The sequence below is a fragment of the Molothrus aeneus genome, chromosome 4 (genome assembly GCF_037042795.1).
Source record: "Molothrus aeneus isolate 106 chromosome 4, BPBGC_Maene_1.0, whole genome shotgun sequence".
Lineage (NCBI taxonomy): Eukaryota > Metazoa > Chordata > Aves > Passeriformes > Icteridae > Molothrus > Molothrus aeneus.
This window is the reverse complement of record NC_089649.1, coordinates 49,996,365-50,018,273: the sequence shown is the minus strand read 5'-3', so window position 1 is coordinate 50,018,273 and position 21,909 is coordinate 49,996,365. Positions and strand designations below refer to the sequence as shown.

The 21,909-nt window shown below is 40.0% G+C and overlaps 1 protein-coding gene across 1 annotated transcript in view; it reads left to right on the top strand.

The window, feature by feature from the left end:
- The window catches only part of LIMCH1 (LIM and calponin homology domains 1), a 175,678-nt gene that overhangs the window by 123,735 nt on the left and 30,034 nt on the right, over nucleotides 1-21,909 (top strand). Inside the window, exons 11-20 of the mRNA XM_066548481.1 lie at nucleotides 310-573; nucleotides 1,879-2,223; nucleotides 2,910-3,236; nucleotides 3,792-4,025; nucleotides 4,965-5,210; nucleotides 6,377-6,412; nucleotides 10,999-11,125; nucleotides 13,841-13,995; nucleotides 14,185-14,584; nucleotides 17,918-18,139. Coding sequence (XP_066404578.1) covers nucleotides 310-573; nucleotides 1,879-2,223; nucleotides 2,910-3,236; nucleotides 3,792-4,025; nucleotides 4,965-5,210; nucleotides 6,377-6,412; nucleotides 10,999-11,125; nucleotides 13,841-13,995; nucleotides 14,185-14,584; nucleotides 17,918-18,139 — 2,356 coding nt within the window. The remainder of the gene's footprint in view (nucleotides 1-309; nucleotides 574-1,878; nucleotides 2,224-2,909; nucleotides 3,237-3,791; nucleotides 4,026-4,964; nucleotides 5,211-6,376; nucleotides 6,413-10,998; nucleotides 11,126-13,840; nucleotides 13,996-14,184; nucleotides 14,585-17,917; nucleotides 18,140-21,909) is intronic.

Here is a 21,909-nt window from a genome sequence, read left to right as displayed (position 1 = left end):
GTAACTATTTAAGAGAAAGCTTATTGCAGAAATGCTTAATTCAGTAATAACAAAGATTTTTCTTACTTGAGCTGGGAATAGAAGTTCACGTGAAGATGTCGTCTCAGTAGTGCATGACTGGGGTAGCATAGCTGAGAAGTTTGAACTTCAAATGATTCATTCCATATTTACTTCCTAAAATTAATGTGAAACTAATATTATAAATTCACTTTTATCTTCTTGAGCTCTGAATCTCTTCTTTTGACATTGATTTATAATTGCTTCCTCAAAATATCTCTCCTTGCTGAACTGGAATGTGCATCAAATTAGAAGAAGACGGGTGCACATGACATCAGTAAGGCAAACAGTTACAAGCAAAGAGAACCCACTTCTACAAAATGAGAAGACCGAGTCAGAGGAGGAACTGCAGGTGAAAGAGCTTGATAATGAGAGAGATGATTTGGCAAAACGGAAATGGATGCAATCTCAAAGCATCCTTCCTCAGCTACAAGATGATGTGCTTTTTGCCAATGCCTCTATAACAAAAGCAGATCTGGAGACCTGGAAAAGATTGAAACTGTCAGGGGAGCCCAGGTATGGTTTCTGCTTGTGGGCAGGATTGGCAGGCTGGGAAGCATGTTCAGTTTGCCACAACCCGCTGTGTGTGCTTGTGACTTTAAACTTGAAGAATGCTTTGTTGACAACCAGTCCTTACCTATTTCCATTTTCAGGAGGAGTCCAAAAATCTGTACAGATATGCTATCTGTCATGAAATGAAAGTGTGTCCATCATTTAGAGCACTATAGTAGTTTCACAGTCACATTTCTTGTAGATACTCAATATCAGGATACAATATCAGGAAGGTCCCTCTGTCACTGGCTGAATTTGCTTTGAAGCTGCTTGAAGTTGAACAGTACAAATTTCCAAGTGGTACCATTAATACACTAGCAGCTACATTGCTCCTTACCAAGCTGTCTTCAGGTCTCGGGGTGTTTTATACCTTGGGACTATTACCTGGGGATCAGCATCTTTGCATTAATGTCTCTGCTATTTTGAGACCTGAGCTGATACATCAGCACAACATCATGCTCCAGTGCTGTGCACATACACCACCACTGTTTCTCATTGCAGCAGGGCTTTCAAGGGCCTCACTATATGGTGTTTGTATGCTCTTGTTGTTAACAAAACCCTTACAAAGGGAGCCAGTATAAAGCAGTTATTCTAAGCTGTTTCCCTGTGGAGATGGTCTATAACATAGGCAGGTGATTTGTGACTCCAGTAGGGAAAGATAACAACTCCTAGCCTTCCTGTTTAGGTGCATGCCATTTTGCAATCAAAGATGGCTGTCTGTTCTGGCATTCTTCTAACACTGTGGTTATTGTATGTAATTTTAGCTCCAATAAATCAAAACTCAGTCTTTCATCCTGAAGATATTAGCAATCTCTCTGTTACTTTTGAGGTGATTTATTAAAATCAGAATTCAGTCTGCTTTGTTTATGGTAAGTGAATTGCCCTTGCTAGTCTCCCATGCCACTGTCACTCCCTCGTGCCAAAGTCTGTTCTAGTGCCATACAGTCCCATATAGTGTGGGGTCTGGGTATGTGTGAGCAGATACGGAAACTGTGGCTTTGTTAGGGTGAAGAACTGAATTTGGAAGAGGCCATATGCTACATTCCTTGCCCTTAGGAAGTGCTTCCATGGATGTGCTCCCCAAGTTTTCCCCACAGGTCTGCAGTATCTGCATTTCATATGTCATTTGGGACTCAGTATGCCATAGCTGTTTATACCTGTGTCCTTGAACTTTAAAATAAAACCCCTTCAAAACCTTAGGAACATTTAATTTGTTTTATTCTGAGGGTCTCATGTTGGGGGGATTCTTTTATTCCTCACTATGACCAGTGAAGAAGATTTCAGATGTTCCAGCAACTCTCTGCCACCAGCTGATACCATGGTGAAAGCAGTAGCCCATGATGATTTTGCTGTCCGCAAAACCAGAGCAAACAAAAAGGCTGGTAGCCCCAAGCAGAAGTTTGTGCATTTTGGGCCAGTAACTGAGATTGATCAACAGAAATGGGACAAGCTTGTTATTGGCAGAGCTTCATCCAAGAATCGAACAGAAGAGGAAAGCAAGAAAGACGGTGTGGAAACTCTCTCTGGTGTTGAAAGCTCTTCTTCAACCACTGCTGTCAGTCTTGGGTTGGCTGAATACAGCAGTGGAGTATCTGAGCCAGAAAATGAGTCCAGGTATTTGGTGTGGTTTAGGAAGTGCTACTAAGCTGTAAATGAGACCTGTTCTTGCCAGATGCTGATCTGCATGGGAGTGAACTGCAGCATAAACCCAAGAGCTGTTTACATGTATGGCCTCGTTCAGAAGACATCTCATGTCTTGAGAGTATCTTAACACATTCAGAATGGCGCAAAACGCTGTGCAGAGGTCTTGCAAACGCTTGCTCATAATTTCTGATGGGCAGTGAAGTCACTGGTATCTCAGAGGCTGAGCTATCATTCATGATTTTTCTACTGCTTCAATTTCAGCAGCTTTACTCTGCCTGCTTTCAGCACATTAGGAATTTGTCATTCAGTTTGCTGGCCTTACTGATCTTCAAAAAAGGTTTTTTGCAAACCTAATGGATTTACTTTCTTTTTGAAGATGGTGTACTGCTGCTCTCTGTTTCTGGCATTTATCTGGAGAAGAATTGTCTGGGTTGTTAACACATTAACAGATCTTATATTTCTTTGGCATTTCTTTGATCACTTAGTCTGCCTGCAGCAAGAACTTTTAATGAATGCTTTTAGCAAGCAATTCATTTAGCTAAGTTTGTGTGTTTATAAAACATTTGCAAACTGAGTAAGATTGCTCCTTTTCTTACCTTTCATTTGACCTGAGAACATTTTGTCTGTCTCACCCTTCCTCTCATTCTCATCACTAGTGAGGGAGGAGTCAAGTCAGGTACAGATGACTCTTGCAGGAGAGCTCCGTCTCCTGTACCAGCTTCTGATGTCATCTCTGAGGAACAAACCCCATGGAGTTTGAGCAAACAGCAAGAAAGTGCCAAGGAAGAATGTGACAGGAATTTACCAGATATTGAGAGAGATGATATGTTGGTTAGAAGGATGGGAACTTTTTCAAGGCGTACCACAAGCTCCATTCCTATAAATTGTCCTCCTCTGTCAGTAGCTCCTTATCTGCTGCAGCAGCAGCAAGAGGAGGCTGTAGCTCGTGAAAAGGATTTGAAGACTCTGCAGGAAGGAGAAAGGTCAGAGAACAGAAGCAGATCTCTCTGAGCCTGGTTTGTGTGTGGTGTTATCTTGGATCAGTCAGCAGTGTTGTCCCATTCTTCACATGGGCTTTAAAGATGCGTTTTACTCAATTATCATGGCATGTGTTTTGTTTTGTAAAATTACTTACAAGAATGTATCCTATGAATAGAAAACAGCCTGTTTTCTTTAATGATATTTAAGTACTTCAGTTGTTAATTGCTGTTCAGCATTAAAATAGTCTTTCACGTTTTGGGGGGGATTTCTGTTGCAAGCCATAGTGCTTTGTCTGGATTTTTATGCCAGCTCCCAAGTGAATAAGTCATTGCATAGATTTGTATGCAATTCCCAACTTCTAACAAATCACCTACATAACTGTGGGGTTCAGTGTCATTTCCTCTTACTCTTTGTGCTGTGGCTAAAGATGCCTTGTTCTCTAGCTGTCCATCATTCTCAACTTTGTTTTGAGTAACAGTACCTCACATTGCCTGAGCAGCCACTTGCTGTACAAGTGAGCATTTTCATGGAACAGTGTCACTTGTCTCTCTGAGCAGTACAGTCACACAAGAAGAGAGCCAACAACAGCTTGAAATCCCTCAGCTGCAGAGTGATGGAACAGAAAACAAAATGAAATTTCCAGACCCTCAAAGAGATGACATGTTAGCCAGAAGAACTGGAGCTTTTCTTAAACAGCCTGGGCCCAGTACTAAGCAGTTCCTTCCCATGCCATTTTCAAAGCAGCAGAATAAGCAGGGCACAGCTACAGAACTTGAGAAGAAAACCACGAGGTAAGAAAGTTGTGTTTTTCTCCGTCTCTGTTAGCTAGACCTGTGGGCTGTTTTTCAAGATCTCTTTATCAAGAATATTTGCTGGTGGCCCAGTAGTGGTTATTTTCATGCTTGTCCTCAGTTCTCTGCTAATTCTTCCTGCTCAGTAGAAGGCAGTTGAAGGTTTCTTGCCCTTTTAGAAAACTCATGTGGAGACTCTACCAGATGCAAAATTCTAACAACATGGAGAAACAGATCTGTGTAGCAATTACACTTGCATTACATTTGTAGAGGTTTCTGGTTAAATATGAGATAATCATTACAAATGTTTCCAGCTGGAAATGGAGATGCTGTATGTAGTAGTTTAGATGATTGTTTATGGCTTAACTAGTGCCAGTGACTTCCTAAGAGGAAACCTTTAGATCCTGAGATTCTTCCTGATAATGCTCAATGTCTTTCTAAGCACCTTTGTTCCGATGTTTGAGGCTGTGTGAGTGTTGAAGCTGGTGATGAATGAATGATAACAGAGTTATAATTTGGTGGTTGAGCCACATGCAAGCAAGAGTGGAAAGATTCTTACTCATCAGCCTCTTCAGAGTACTTGAGGAGAAGGACATGCATGTACAGACATGGATGAAGTACTGGTTTTCATCTCAGCCAGGAGAAAACAAACCTGTCATCTACCATAGGATTCAACAGTGGCTTGGTGTTGAAATGACTTAATACTTCAGTTTTCACTGGTGTTCTGGACAGTTTATTTTCTGACTTTAAAAAATAGTGCAAGCATTTGACTCTTAAAATTATGCATTTTGCTCCTGCCTCACTTAGCTCGTCCTGTGTCAGCTATTTGGGTTTGTAGGGGCTGGTTTTTTTGTTAATTTATGCTTTTCATTATGTTTGTGTGATTTTTGAAATATTGCTTAATATATCCCTTTACACTACTGCCTTTGGCTCACTCAGGCCTGAGAAATGTCCACAAGTCTACACTAATAGCTCTGGAAAACGTGCAATAGAACCATCACAAGAACAGCAGCAAGGGCAGGAGGACAGTCTCCCACCTACAAGACAAGATGAGATTATTAGTACTGCCCAAGTGGCTGAAGATGGCAACAGTGAAGTCCACCTTGGTCAAACATCTAAGCTTCAGGAGGTTCCTGAGGAAAACAAAATGGAAACACTTTCATCCAAGGATGAGCATCTGCAAACGTGAGCTTTCTGGTGTGAATCACACAGCTTGCAGACCCCTGTGTGCACACTTCAGAGTTCAGATTGTGCATTGCCTGGTGTGTTTTCAGTCCAGACTACAACACTGTATGTCAGTAATACACATTTTAGAAACAAGAATTATAGTTGTGTAATGCATTTTATTTTGATTTTTTAAAAATATTTAATTGAAAGCTAAGTGAAAGGAATGTTTGATTACCATATATATGTTGAATTGCAAGAAAAGTTTATGTAGAAGAGATGCTAAAATGTACTCTGCTTATTGAGAGATGCTTATTCTATTTCTCCCATGATTAATGTTGTAGTATTGACTTTTGCACATGATGCTCTTTTATGATAAATTCCATATATATATATATATGTGTATATATATGGTTTGCATAGCTCTAAAGAAGATTACAATTGTAGTGAATGCTGCTGGTTTGTGTATTACCGGTAACTTTTTTCGACTATACTCCCCACCCTGAGGAAAGAAAACCAAAACCAACTAACAAAAAAAAACAACCAAAAAGCAAACAAAACAATAAAAAACTCCAAGCCAACCAACTAACCAGCCAACCAACCAACGAAAAAAAAACCAAACAACCCCCGCCCAAACAAAAACAACAACAGAACGAATTACCAAAAGATAAACAAAAACAACTAAAATTCAAACAAACAAAACCACCAAAGAAATCCCTAAACACAAAAACAAGACCTACAAAAGGAAAAAGGAAAGCCTATGACTCACTTTCTGACTACAGTATTTGTCTCTTTCATGCTTCAGTTATAGTGGTACTAAGCACTGCTGTGGACTGTAACTGTTAAGTTTTGTTTCCATTCATTGCATGTATGGCACAATGTAAATGCTAAGACATTGTCTATTTTTAAGAAGCATTTTCTATACACATTTTAGGTATACTTCAGCAGGTTTTTATAATGTGGGGCATAAGTATGTGTTTAAGGAGGGATGGGTGGTGTTCTCATGTAGTTTGACCTCAGGATGATCAGGTAAGTCTTGTTTGATGAATACATAATCCCTGAACAGTATGGTTCTATTTTGGTCAGCTTTACAAGTGGAAGTGACAGTTGTACAAATTATATGGGTCCAGTTGCAATTGCTGCTTAATGTATTTATCCACAATCTAATTTTATATTTGGTCTTGTAGATTCGGCCCCAGAACTGCTGTGTCTGATGACGCAGAGTAAGTTGTCATGTGTTCACAAGATTCTGTTTTAAACAACTTACACTGCATGCTTTCCCATCTTTTCTACTAATTTAAAATGCAGTTGATGCATCATTATTATTTTGCAGTGTTTTGGCAAATAAATTTTTCAGACAGCACTGAAAAATGGAATGTGATATGGCTTACGTTGCAGTTAAAAATAATTTCTATATAAAAGTCCTTAAAAACTAAGCGTAATACTAATGTCCAGCTGTTGCTTAAAGTATTGTTTCCTCTTTTTTTCTTTTATTTTGTCTTGGATTTCTTCTGAATTTCCATTGTCTCTAGTCAGCTACAGGTAAAGAGAGTTGGGTTGAATCTGGGTGTTGAAGAAAAAAATGAAGTATGAGGAAGGACAGGAAGAAATAAGAAAGCCCAAAGCAAAATAATATCATTGCAATCTTCAGAATAATTACCAGGAAATACATCTTTAGCTGAGCCTTTATTCTCTTTTTAAAATTTTATATTCAATCCCTTCCAAGTTATGTTTAATTTAATAATGTACTAAATTTCAATTTTTAAGCCCTTCACCTTGATGCATCACTTTTCATAGAAGGAGTAGAACTGACATTTATTACACTCAAAAATTTTAATCGTTCATGTATGCATACAAACTTTAGTGTGGAATAGGATGCAATGTCACTTGGAAAGCTCTTTGGAAGTATTAGCTGTTTAGAAGAGAGATAGTTGGAAACTACACACACAATAATATCAATGTTCTTCTGTTCACAGAAATGCACATGACCTTGTCTGTGTCCCAGATTAAATCCCAAAATATAAACAGTATGGAGAGTTGTGGGGGTTTTATAATGAGTATACACAGAGACTCATATGCAATTTTTCACCCTTTCCTCTAATGATAAAGCTTATAATTATGGCCTGAGTGTTCTTTATGAGTTCTTTAATACCTTTATGCTAAGCAAAGCCTCTGTTCTCTGACTACAGAGTAAGCATAATCATTTTCAAGCAGCAGGAATCTGTCCAGTCAAATGAAGGGGTGAGATAAAAAGAGCAATATAACATAGAAGTGTTATACTTAACAATGGGGACATTCCATCTTTTTCAGAAAGCCTGCTTTATGATCGGTTTTTTAATCTCTGTATGCCTGTATTAAATGCAATCATGAGAGAAGGTACATGGTGATGCCTTCAAAAAGGCATTACAATGGTCTTGGTGGTATAATGTGAGAGTAGCAATGATCAATAAATCATATTGCTTATTCTATACTGATTCTTATTTTGTTTTAGAAGGCAAAACAATTAATATTCAAACCTCAATGTCATCCTTTCCAGATGTGCTACAGTTTACAACGCAACTATTTTCCTATACTCCCTTTTAAGTTTTTATAAAAAGTAAGACTGTGTTTTCCCTACTGAAGACAAAGTATTTATGAAGATTCTAATAAAATTTTTCTCTCAAGTAGGAAAAATAAATTGAACTGACATTTTAAATACTTTTTAAATGTTTGTCAAGTCCCCATTGAAAACTGTAACTTGAATTCAGTCTTAGACTAGATGCTCTTTATTCCAGCAGCAACACTAAGGACTCTTTTATTAGACTGGCAAAGTTCCCTTTGCTAGTTAGAGAAAAACTAGATATTGTCATCAGCCCTGGTCTGTCTCAGGGTCCAGAAAAGGCAATACTTAGTGTGTTGCTGCTGACCAGGCCCATTCCCATCTCCTGAAGAGGGAGAATTCTAGTGGTACCCTGATAGTCCAATGTGAGTTTAGGCTCATAGTGAGCTGAGATTTTTGAGTATTTCTTTACTAGTCTGATTTTGAGCCAGTCTGTCCCTTTTTATGTTTTGTTGGAGTTTCTTCAGTCTTAGTATGACTGTAAAATGGTAATACAGCCACATAATAAATGCCTTACATAAGGATTGTTAATATATTCTCATAAGGTTTTTTACCTTATCTCTCACTTTAAAATTAATTAATCTAAACATTGAAGTCCTTCAGATTTTTTTTTAAATTCAAAATTTATTTAGACCTGTTAAAAAAAAAGAAATTGTTGCACGGTATCGCTGACAGCAACAACCGTAATTTGTGATAATAAAGCAGTATAGCTTGAAAATCCCAACATCCCAAATACACTGTTGGTCTGCACAGTGCTTTTCCCCAGATCATTGTTAGAACAGCAGGTCTGGTACACTGGTCAGCAGAAAGGCCTCTTGCTTCAGGACAGAGTTTGTATACAATCTCTGGACCTGTGCTAATGGCAGAAAGTTAATGAACTTGAATTTGGTCCAATTACATAGTCCCTGTCTACTTGTGTGCTGTGTGCCTGCTGGCCCAACATGTGGTTGGAGGGAGCAGTAAATCTAGTTCTGTTCATGGAAATGTTAGCGATTGTCTGGAGCTATTTGTAGATTGTACAAGACAGAAGTAGGATGGAATTATGTGGGACTCATAGTGAAAAGTGTCTTTGGCTAGAAGCTCAGAGTTTTGGCCTCTTTGATTCTTCTCTAAGGATGAACTTGTCAGAGAAGTTGATGTAGACCTTTCAGTTGGCCTTGTCCATGTACTCGGGAAAGGAAGTTTTTCTCCTTAGTGATTACTACATGTTGGTCCGAGTGGAGCACAGTGCTTTGGGGTGGGACTCCTTCAGACTGCTGTCTTGGGAAGATACTGTTGTGGAATAACATGTTGCTGTGGAGCTGAAGTTTGAACCCACCCAGTTGCCCATCCCTGACAATGAAGGCCCAGCAGCAGGAGGTGACTGCTGAAGTAGGAGGTGTGTCTGGGGCTGCAGTGTATAGTTTGGCTCCTGGCCAAGGCTAAAGTCTTTTCCAAAGAACCTTTTTTACTGCATTGTTAATAGTTATAAAACCTGTTGCTGTCTTTGTGCACCCTGTGAGACCTGTATGAATTCAGGGAACGGACATTAGACTTACATTAGGAAATCCAGGTATTCCTTCTAGAAAGACAAGAGTCTTCCATCCCAAATGGCAGAGTGTGTGTACTCATGCACTACTAGGACCAGTAATCACCATTTCAGGTCTTACCTTTTCTCCTACTGCATGGGAATGAAAAATAATTTAAAGTGAGGAAAGAGTACAAGGGAAGAGCTACACAATCAGTTTGACCCAGTAGGCCCAAGATATCAAATACTGAGCACTAAAGTCTTTTTTAGTGTGAGTTTCAAAAGCTCTTTTACTGGAATAAGCCCTATGAGAGTGACTTTATTGCAAGTTATGCATCTCCCAACCTACCTCACCAGTCTGCCAAATATGGCTGATGTTTAAGTTTTAAAAAACAACAACACTTGCCATCTCTTTAGGTTTTGTTATTTAGGAGTGTTCCAATCCAATCCTGAGCAATGCAACTGTTAAACTACCCACAGAAAAACCCAAATTAGTGTAACCCTCACACTCTCTTTAAGGGGTGAAGCACAGTAATATGTTAACTTCACTGTTCATACTTAAAGGCAATAGGATGTTTATTCTGTCCTTCATTTCTGAGTAAATACCTACTTAGCAGGATGGGATCTGTGCACGTCCTTTTCCATACACTGTCCAGACCTTTCAAATGTTTTCTTGAGAGTGGCATTCCCGTCTTTGCTTGCCTGAATACAAATGCTGGCTCATAAATATATGCACAGCTTTCCGTGAGTATTCACTTTGAATACTGTGGACAGAGCTGCCCACAATTTTTTCTTCATTGGGTGCTTCTCCTGCTAGTTGGCTCATTGGCTCACGTAAAGCTGCAGGTGATCATTTGAGGACTGCTGTGAAATCACTCCATGTGGAACTGCATGGCTTTCTTTTAAGTTTTTTTTTGCTTTGAATGGCACAACTGAGGTCATGTTTTACTAATAATAGGTAGTAGAGGTGGAGTGGTGAGCATGTTATCTTTGTGTGAAATCTTTATATAATATAAAGAGATGCATAACGTCAAACCACAACCTTTTTTTTCCTTTAACTCCCCAAAGGTCAGAGACATAAATAAAAAAAAAACTTTTTTTTGTCCTGGACGTCATCTTTTCCTTGTTAGGTTAGCTGTATTAATAAGTTGGTGCTGGTAGCATTGGATTTCTTCAAGGGCGAGAGGGGAGGAAAGGGGAAGGGAAAAAGTACCATGCAGTTTGAACTGACTGTACTTCTCTGAGTTTGTAGCAATAGCATTTAGCTGGCCATGCTGTCCCTGATGCACTTCTCAAGCCTTCTTTTACCCTGAAATGGAAAATTGTTTCTGTGCTGTTAATCAAAGTGATCTTGGAAACCCATTGGGCACAAATCTTCAGAAAGTAAAATGTTCTGAATGATAGAATGATTTTTATTAAGAGCTATTGATGGAAGTGTAAAGTTAGTAGTGCTTCTTAGTGAGGTATAAAGTTGTGGTTGACTAACAAAATGGGAAGTTGAGGAGTGTAATGCCTGAAGTACTGTGTGGGAGCCATAGGGATGCTAACAAGCCTGACTTGGGGACTGCTGCTTTTGGGAGCTTTGTAACAGAGCAGGTGACTGATTCTGCTGTAGCACCCTCATGTGGCTTCAGCTCTTACAAGCTGAAGGAATATAAGCCTCTAAATAAGACTGGGCCTGTTGTTATCTTTCCCTTGTTTAGGAGTATGAGTATGTTTGACATGAGATGTGAAGAAGAAGCTGTGGCTCAGCCTCATAGCAAAGCTCGCCATGAGAAGCTGCAGAATATACACAACCAGCTGAAAGAGGATGAGACCAGATGGCAAGATGTGAGTACACAACATTGTCTGCAATGCTGGCAGGCACTGAGGCCAGCCAGCTAGGCAAAAAAAGGACAACCTGCTAAATCTGCACTTGCTTTCAAGTGCTTAAAATAATAAAGAGAAGGTTTTTGTTTTTTTTTTCTCAGTGGATTGTTGCTAAAACCATAGAAGTTCATAATTTGTTGTAAATCAAAGAATACAAGATCTTCTAGTCCCTCTGCCTGTTCACCAGGTATTTTGCTTTTTAAAGAAAATGTAAAGAAACTGTGATTAGGTAAAAAAATGGAAGAACAACTTCTAACTCCTGACTTCTCTAACTTTTCTAATTAGTCAATGGCCAAAGTGACAAATACAAGACTAAGTAGGACAGGGAATAAATAGGTCAGCCTTTTCTTTAATAAATTTGCATAGATACAGAAAATGTTAATGTTTTCCATCTTGTCCAAGCAAACAAATACCACTTCATGTTAGGTACACCTTGCTTGGTTTTTAAGGCCTTTCCAAACCCTCTTTCCTTGATGTGTTTTGTTAAGCTGTCCAAGCATTTGGCAATGTCTGCAGCAAATTAGCAAGAACAGAAAAAAATTATCTGCAGGTAAGTTAGTATAAAGAGTTTTAGTTTCAATTCTGTTCATTCCTAATGACTGATTTTAAACAAGGAATTTGGGATATTTTTTAATTAAGAAAAAAACACTCAAAACACAATAAAACATATCTGTTCAAGTATGGTAGTTTCTCATTAAAAGGAAAGCTTCTGTGAAACACCTCAGAGAGGTCTTTGGTAGAAAATTTAAAGAAAAGTTAAAAACAAGTTGTATATACAGCTAAGAAGTGACTTTTTGTAGTAGAACAATGAAAGACTTCAGCTGAAAGGTCTTTATGTATGGGAAGCTGTAATTTCCCAGCAGAGATAAGAATAAATCCAAAGGCATTCAAGAAGTTTGAGAACTCTGCTGTAGAATTGAAAATGCTCTGAGCTAAAGTTCTTACATTTTCCAGGCCCTTAGCACCTTCTAACATGAACTGAAAGTTCTGAAGAGGCACTGAAAATCCCTTTATTAGAACATCCTCGGCATTCTGAGGGCTTTATAGAGACATGTGTCATGCTCTGATATTTTAGATGCCTATGCTATGAATTTGCCAACATTTAACAATTTTAAGGGGGTTTTAAATTATTGTTATTCTAAAGCATCAGAACTGGAAATGATAAACATGTCTGTTTTTTAATTATGAAAAGAGAAGGAGGGCTTATGTTAGAAAATTTGCTAATGAAAAACTAATTTCCAAACAATAGACAACAGTGGAAGTAGCTAATAGGAAAATGCTTTGGTACTTCAATGAGAATAATTAGTAACTGAAGAAAATGATAGGCCTATGTTTCATGAAGGGGATTATGGACTGATATATGCAAGTCATGTGAAGAAGTACTTTAATGAATATTCCCTTTAGTGTAACATCAATAAATTGTGGTTTTAAGCTAAATTAAAAGTGATAATGTTTTTTCCTGATTTCCATAAAATAAATTATGGTTGCAGTACCTTCTGCTGTTTACCAATAAAAATGCAATTAAAATATTTGGGAAACCATGAAATTAATGAAATAGCCTTGAAATATAATCTGTATGCCAATCTCCTGATGTGGAAAATTTAATGACAAATGTTCCCTTCCAGTTTAATGGGAAGTTATTTTTCTTTGCAGAACTTCTGCAATGGTTACTTTTTACATGTAAAATTTTGTTCCTTTGCTAGTTGGCTGCAAAGAAATTCTACAGTTTAGAAAACTTCTTTACTGTTATACTTGTACTGTGAGAAAGATCTTACTTCTGTATCCTCCAGGATTTGTGAATTCATAAAGGATGCAGGACATCTCAGGGGCCCATAAGAGGTACCTCCTGTGACTCTCTGGTTTAGTGTCAGGCTAGTTTTGCAGAAAAGGCAGAGAACCAGATTCAGTCAATCTTCTGCACAATTTCAGGCAGGCAGATCCCAAAAAGCCTGCAATTGTTACTTCAACAAGGACGTCTCTATGTAGCTGGATACAAACCACAGGCTTTTTACTCTGTCATCTCTCACACCAGCCAGGTATGAGCCACATCAATCCCTAATCTCTCTTGCTCACATCTGGATCCAGAGTAATGCAGGGGTGGCCATGATGAAGAATTTAAATTTGGATGCTGCACTGGATTTTTCTACCAAAAAACCCAACATCATGGGTCAACCATATTTGCATGTAGCTTAAGCATGGGCAAAGTTGGAACTATAAGCTCGCCAAGGCAGACAGTGCAGCTGTAGCTCATGGTGAAACAACATCTATTCCTTTAATGAACTCTTGCTTCCCATATGTCTGATTATTAAAATTCTTCACCAAACATAATTTTTTTTACTTAATTTTCCCAGAGAATTGGATTTTGTCCCTAGTGTTGGCCAAGTGAAAATAAGTGTCCTGACTGGTCCTTTTTAGGCCAAATTTCTTGCCAAAAGCAAGGTAAGCAGTGAAGCAATGAAATCTTTACTGTATCCTGCTATCAGCAGAAAATTCAGGCAACATTTTCATTTATGATCTCCTTTTGTCATTGAAATAAACAATGCTGCCTGCAGGTGATGGGAGCCTATTCCACAGGCAAGAACAAGTATTGCTACTGGCTGGCTGGGTTCATTGTTACTTGTGGCCACTTTTTAGCTATTTGCAACTCTGCAGTCAGGTGCTTTCCTTATCTCACAGGATCTGGCTCGGTGGAAGAGTCGTCGAAGGAGTGCTTCACAGGATTTGATTAAAAAGGAAGCTGAGAGAAAGAAAATGGAGAGGTTATTGGCTGGAGAGGGAACGAATGAGCGCAGAAAAAGCATCAAAACCTACCGAGAAATCGTGGAGGAGAAGTATGTTGTTTTACTGGAGTGTAATGGCATGTCTGAAAATGCTGTGTGCTTCACAGGTGATAGGTAACTGTGGGCAGCCATGCCTGCCGGCCTGAGTGAGGGAGAGGGGAGGATGTTGATGGAGCAGAGGAAATGGCTGTGATTTCCAATGTTAATGCGATGGTTTCTCTTGTGTTGTCTTCCTTGCAGAGAGAGAAGGGAGCGGGAGCTTCATGAGGCATACAAGAATGCGAAGACACAGGAGGAGGCTGAGAGCATCCTCCAGCAGTACACTGAAAGATTCACTATCAGTGAAGCTGTCCTCGAGCGTTTGCAGATGCCAAAAATTCTAGAAAGAAGCCATTCAGTGGAACCAAATTCCCCACTGAAAGACCCAAATCCTCTGAGATATTTAAGGCAACAGTCACTTCCTGCTCCAAAATTCACTGCCACAATTGAAGCAACCATTGTTCCCACCACTGAACTAGAGCCCAGCAGTTCAACAGGACGCACATCTCCCAGCAAAAGTGTCTCCAAGGCTGTGCCTATGCTGACACCCAAGCCTTATTCACAACCCAAAAATACACAGGAAGTTTTAAAGAACTTTAAGGTAGGATGCATCACGTGCCCCAAAGTCAACCAGGAGGCAAAGAGGTCTTGATTGAGTCATCCGAACATATAAATATTTAATGCAATTATGTAGAAAATGGTGGCACCATTCTGATATTATAAAATTCAGCTTCATGCTCTGTGCTGCTTCTGGTTTAGTGGTTTCTTCATGTTTACCAGTCTTCTTAGAATCTTGACCTCTTCAGACTGAAATATTTGCACTGGTCATTTTAACTCAGGCTAAATTTGTTTGGGGAAAGGGGGAATTTAAGACAAAAGCAAGGTGTTTCCTCAGAAAGTTTTTAGAAAAGAGTATATGGTCATGTTTTTTGGTTTTGAACAAAATGGAAGGTGCAGAGAGTGTGCAGGCCCTGATTTTTGAAGCAAGACCTGAACTGACTTTTGTGTCAGGGGTCTGATTTTTGGCATACCCAAACAAGTGTGTGCCTACTCCTTCAGAGCCAAGAGCCAGCTTGCCCAAAGATATGCTCTGTCTTAAACATGCTCTCACCAAGGATGAATGGGGAAATCAGCTTCACAGGCATAAAGAGAGGATCTAGGTTGTGCATGGAGGTTCAGTGAAGCAGTTTGGTTCTGGGGTAGCAGAGTAACTAGAGATTGATGGTGAGAGAGGGAGAGTGGCTCCATTGGATCTCAAGAACCATGCAAAGACTATGGGAGTAAAAGAAGTAAGAGAACTTGGATGAAAGCAGGGCTGTTGGGAATCAGTCACCTATGATTTGTGGGAGAAGAATAGGAAACAATATTCTGAAGCCAGAATATGAAATCTGAGGAGTATATCTTTTGACTGGGTGGTTGTGGAGAATGAGAGTAAGATACTGAACCAATGAAGGAAAAAGCAAAGAACTGGGATATATTAAAAAGGACAGACCAGAATAAGTCAAGCTTGGAAACATCTGCTGTTCACAGCCTGTACCAAAACTGGAGCTTGCCCAAATCTCGTAGTAGTCATGTTGTGAACAGTGTGAAGCCTATTGGCATGGGTGCCCCCAGTCTATAGAGTTTGGGTTCCCTTCTGTCTGCCATTGCTCATAGAATTTGGGTTCCCTTCTGTCTGCCATTGCTCATACTTTGCAAGTGGCATTCAAAGGTCCCTGAAGCCCTGTTGATATCCCAGTAGCATGCTACCATGTATCTTCAGGCTGTTTACTTTCTAAAAAATAAGTCAGCTCTTTGTAGCTAGTGAAAAAAGTATGCTGTGATGTATAATTTATTGAAGTCTGTCCCAGCTCTTGTGGAAACCACGCCCCACCATGTTTCCTAGTTGAAATAAGAAGCTGATAAAATTCCTGTTTCTCCTATACCCTGGTTGGTATGCCCCGAGTTTACTTTTTAGATATCAGTAAATCATGGATCTTTGGTTTTTTTCTGATCCTTGCCACTTTTTTCATCAGGGGACCAAGATATGTGTGTGTATCACCATAATGTTATTGCATATATAATTCACATATGTGAGAAGAAACTAACTCATGAAGGCTCCTACGCCTCATGAGCCACCACAAAAAATCTGTTTGAATCTCGTTCACATGATGTGAAAAAATGTGATTTGTCTCAGTAGGAATTATTCCCTAGCACATGTAGTTGTAGCATTATTTTCCCTTGAAACACCAGCCAGTCAGTGATTCTTGGTTCTGGTGACAATGTGTTGACTTCCTCCAGATCAGAAGGAAAGGAGTATGTTTGTTTAACTCTTCAGCCAGGGCATCTGTTCTGTTCATCCGAACGTTTGGTTTTCCTCCTTAACATAAATAGAGAAATGTCTTAGTCTAAACAGAGACTGAAATGGATGGTGCAGCCTGCCAGTGTTTTCCTGGACTTTTTATTTTTGAGATCTTTCATAACCTGCCTCTCTAGTAGATAATCCAGCACACAGACCCAGAAGACTCGGGGCTCAGATCCTGCTCACACTTGTGTTTGGAAATAAACCCAAAGAGTGGTACTGTGTTAAGTGGATGATGTCAGTGTAGAAAGGGAGGGAACATTTTCATCTGAAAAACACTCAGAAGAAGTGAAACAGGTGGTGGAGCTGATTGTGCAAGGGCTAACTGCCTCCACCTTCCTGCACATCTGGCAGAGCTAAGGATGCCTAGCACCTCAGAGATGGCCTCTTAGTTGATCATGCTCATAAAGAACAAGCCTCTGGATGCACGTGTACAAGAAATCAGTGGAAGGAGTTTGCCCTCAGCCTGCTACTGATGATGTATTCTAAGTTGGAGTGCCACTCTTGAGGTATCCAAGCTGTTCACTCAGTAAGTAAGGAAGGATCTCTGTGCACAGAGTAGCAAAGCCCTCCTTACTCCTCATGCCTGCTGACAAGCCTGTAAACATCTGTGCTGTGGCCTGGCAGGAGCAATGTGGTGGTACTGAGACATGGTCCTCTCCTGGTCTCTCTCTACCCGGGGCCTCTTAAGGTGAAGGGCAGTGAGTTCTCTGTAGCAAGACTTCTCTTGTATGCTTCTACAAAGAGCCCTTCAAATTTAAGGGAGTCTTTACATGCCATCTCCATTCAGAAATCCCAGTGTAAAAGTGCCAAGAAGTTGTATCAATTCAGAGGAAGAAGCCAAATCATATTTTGTACTTTCTTCTTTGCTTAAAGGTTCCTTAATAAGAATATATGGCCACCAAGGAGCTAGCTTGGCCCTGAGAAAAAGGTAGTTAAACTGTTTCCACACTCTCCTTTTCAAGGAGGTTGCCTTAAGTAATTTTTTGGGAAAGCACCTATGTATTTGATTGCCTTATGGAGAGGGGGAATGGCCAGTTTTATTTGCTGGTGCCTTGATTCCCTGTTAGGAATAATAAAGAAACAAGTAGATGAACTCTGCTGCTCCTGTCCCTTCAAAGTTCACATGACAGTGCTTCAAAAAAGTACAGACTGCTAATACTGGTGGTGAGGTCATTGAGGTACATAAGCAGTTCATCAGCATAATTAGTCCTGGAGAACCTGCTTAGCTCTTGCATAAGGCAATGTAAAACCCAGCAGATTTGGTCTAAATTTAACATAAATATTGATTTTTTTTTAGACATCCTTTGTGATGCCCACAAAGGGTGTCTGTATGTTACAGGGAGAACGGAATGTGGGAAACCAGGAAATCCAGAAAAATTATTTCCTTGTGCCTGTGTTTTGTTTATGAACTCTCTAGGGTCACAGGGTTTTCTTCTGTTTTGGCCTGTTGAATGAAATATGTGCTTGGCTTCATCCCTCACTGATAACACAGACTGTGTTAATGATTGTAGTATCATGTTGAACTCCTAATTTCCTAAATTCCTTGGAATGCTACTTGTCTCAGCATATTTATTTAACTGTATTTTGCAGGTAGATGGAAAAGTCAGCATGAACGGAGAAAATGTCAACGGCACGGAAGAAAAGGATAAAGAATGTACAACAGTAATATTTACTCCTTCACCAACCAGATCTGTGAAATTTGATGGTGTAGCCAGAGGGGACAAGCCCCCGGAAGAGTTGAAGAAGGACCCCCCAAGTGTTGAGCTCAGTTTACAGAGGCCTGCCACTCAGAGTGTGCACAAAGAGCCAACAGTAAGACCAACACGAACAAACCAGCCTTACTTTCTGTGCCAATTTTCTGTCTCATGATGTATTTAATCACTAACTAATGATACCCAAGTGCCTCTGTTTGCCTTATTGCAGAAGGGTGTGCCCAGACCAGGAAAAAACTATAAACAAAACCCCAAGTCCTTTGTAAATTAAAGGCTTCTTCCTTTTTTATGTGGGTAGAGAAATAGGAGGGTAAAATTAAAAAAACTTTTTGCAGCCACTGGGGGGAGGGATTTTGGAGGTTTTTTTCTTTTGTCTTTTTCATTTTTGTTGTTGTTTTGGGCTTTATTTTCCAGATGCCATGCAGCTGATAAGCATGCTTTAAATGTGCTGGGCCAGGGAGAAATTGATTCAGTGTCCCAGCCGTTGTGCAGGTTTATTCAGCGCTTCTCCTAATGTAAGCTGATTAGATCAGCAACATAATTGGACTGTGTGAGCCATTATAATTAGTCTCAGTTTTCAGTTTTGAAAAGAGGATGTGGATGTGCTGGCAGTTCTGAACATTTGGTTTTCATTCCTCTCTCAGAAACATTAGAAAAGGGGATAAGCTATTGAAATGCTCAGAGGGGCCAATATGCTTCTTGACTGTCTTATCAGAGAAACAAATTAATTTTACCTTTTCATCTTTCTCTCCCCCTCTTCCCCAGAGAAAAAGGCAGGAGTAAAACTAGAGCATATCGCAGCAGGCATCTAGATGCTACAAAACTGTAATAAAAGTAGATAGTAAAAACAAAACAAGAAATAAGGAGAGGATTGCAAAGAGAGCATGTAAAAGGGCTGCAAGCAAGTGACAGCAGAGGGAATTCTCACAATTTCTTTCCTGTGTAACAACAAAGAGAATTGGAGATGTGGTGAGAGTTGGAGTATGATAATTTTTTCTTTCATCTCAGATTTCATCCAAGCATTGGGCAGATAGATAACAGGGAGCAGGCGGGGATCTGTCCTGGGGCATGATGGCTCATTCATGAGAAAGGGTTTGTGTTTTACTCCCCTGCCTAATGCCAGTCTCTAGCTATGGACAACCAAATCATGGATCCTGCGGCAATCATGGGAACTGAAGTGTGCCATGAGCACAGACTTGATTCTGTCGAGGGAGCTGGTATTGAGTCAAAAGTGAATGATTTGCAGGGGAGGGCAGGACTGAGGCTGCTCCTGTCACAACAGTTTCACTGTGATGGAAAAGACAGGTAAGCATTGCATCTGATAGAGGAGAGCAGGTAATGGGAATGTTTGGAGAATAGAGAAGAACCTCAGCTTGCTGGAGATTAGAAGCTCAATGACAATCTGAAAAGTAGTGAAGTGAAAATATTAAGGTCTCCTTTTTAAGGATTTTCAGGCCTAGTTAGAGTTATGAGGAAACTCAGCAGCAGAAGTCACTGTTAGTTCTTGAGTGTGGTTGTATCTTTTGATGTCCTATCATCCTCCCCTTTCTACAGCTTTGAGGATGATATGCCCAGCTGAATACAAATTTTTCTGTGTCTGGTTTTTCCTTCCAGTTCTTAGCTCTTGTGGTATTACCAGCAAAGGCAGCAGAAGAGTTTGACTCCTCAGATTCCTTGTGACTCTTGACATTTACAGAATAGTTCCTGGTTTGTCAGCTTGAATGCACTTAATGATGAAGCCTACAAGAGAGAATGAGTGTGCACCAAAATGGTGCTAGTGATAGAGTGACCATGCTCTAACTATAAATTTTATATCACTAGCCTCACAATTCCATCAGCAATGTGACTGGGTAGTGCAAATCATTGTAATTACTCCTGGCACTTCAGCTTTCAGCAAAGGTATGTGTATTAAGCATGTCAGGGACCAAGGAAGGAGAGCAGACTGCTTTGAGGAGGATCTTCTGTGGGAAGACAGGTGGAATGCACTGAATGTGGTAAGAGAGAAGACAAGGAAATCTGCCTGTGGCTGGAAGGGAATTTGCCAGCCTAAAATAAGATTTCAGGTTGTGTTTATTCTGGATGTTTACTTCTCTTTACCCAGATGCTTCTTTTTAATTTTACAGGTCTCCATGCCTCAGACTAAGGCATGGGTAGTAACTTAGCTATTAAGCATACAGGAGAGCCTTGGTTTGTTGATGGAAAGGGCTTAGATAAAAGTTTACAGAGAGGGGGACATGGTACTGATGTTTGGCTTCTCCACTGTGGGTCCTGGGACACAGACAAGCACTGCTATAGACACCTTGATATGGATGTGATTGGTCTGGGGCCTTATCTGCAAGAACTGGGCAGCTGCACTGGACTCACTTCACTCAGCCTTCTCCCTGTACTTATTTTACTTTGGACTTTGGACAGCTAACACAACCATGTCAGCCTCATCTGCAGACCCTGAAAGGCTAAACTGCTCTCTGAAGGATAAAACTCCTCCTGGAAGGTTGGGAATCCAGATTAGGAAAGATAAGATCCTTCTGGGCTTGTTCCACTCCCTGTAAAACAAGACCTCTTGATCAGTAGGATACTGCATCTAGCTGTCACTGTCAGCATTCCAGAAGGGGAAAAGAGGTTTGATGTTTGCTCCAGGGATGGAACTTCCAAGCTACACATTCTTACAAGTAAGGAAGCCTTCTGAAAGCCTCCACTGTCACCTCCCACAAGGAGAAGACAGGGCTGTAGGTTTTCTCTGATGCTTAACCCTTCTGACATTCCAGAAGAGGAAGAGAAAATGACAGAAACAGGCGTAGAAAAGCAGCTGAGATGAAGAAGAGCTGTTTAGAGTGGAAGAAATTACTGAAGCTCTTTTGCCTTGAGAAAACCACTTCAAATTAAGCATATTTTCAAAGCCATTTCTAAACTTGCTTACACTGTGTTTATTTGTATATTTTATTGATTCAGTTCTTATTAGCTATGTCCTTCCCAGGCTTTGAGTAAGATTCACAAGCAATAGTTCTGTTAAGAAATGATGAGTCAGAGGTTTGTTTTTTCCCCTTCTAGTTGTTTGTAGATTTGGGTTGGTTTTGTGTTTTGTTCATTCATTTTTTACTCCAAGCCTCTTTTGTGAAATATATATTTCTTTTCATATACACCTTACCTATGACACTCCTGTCCTCCTCTTCTGATTCTCTTCCTGTTCTTTACATGCCCCTTCCTCCTCCTCCTCCACCCCTTGTAGGGCTGCTCCCCTGCTGTTTCAGTTCATTTGTCAAACGGACTAGTTCTGTCTTCTCTCAGCCTGGCAGGCTTCCCTTTGAAGTCCCTTCTGTAGTCCCAGTTTGCATCTGTCTGGCTGCCCTCAGGCATTGTCTGCAACAGGGGAAGATGCAATGCAACTGTACTCCAACAGTGCTTTGGCCTGAAGTTTATTTAAGTTGCACCACTTAAAACACTAACACTATTGAGGCTTTTGGGGAGCTAGGGAAGTGCAGAGATCATTTCCTCTGAGTGAGACCTCAGTGTCAGTTGTCTTTTTGAGAAGGACCCCGTCTATATGTGAATCAAATAACGTTCACAACCAGAGACTGACTGGGAAACGTGTACATCCTGCCTGAATCTACTATGAAATGAGATGCAAAAACCTGCAGCAGGTGGGCAGGACAGTAAAGAAAAATATTATCAAAAATGTACTTACATCTCTAGAGTATAGGTAGAGTATTAGGTAGAGTATAGGTAGTGTATAAGTGATTTTACAAGAGACCTTTGCTTAAAGTAGCTAATGAAATTTTGCCTATGATTAAAGTCTAAAAAAGGATAAACTTGACCTACAAACAGGAGGAAAATATCCCACTGGTGTTTGTGGAGCAATGTGGTGCTAAGAGG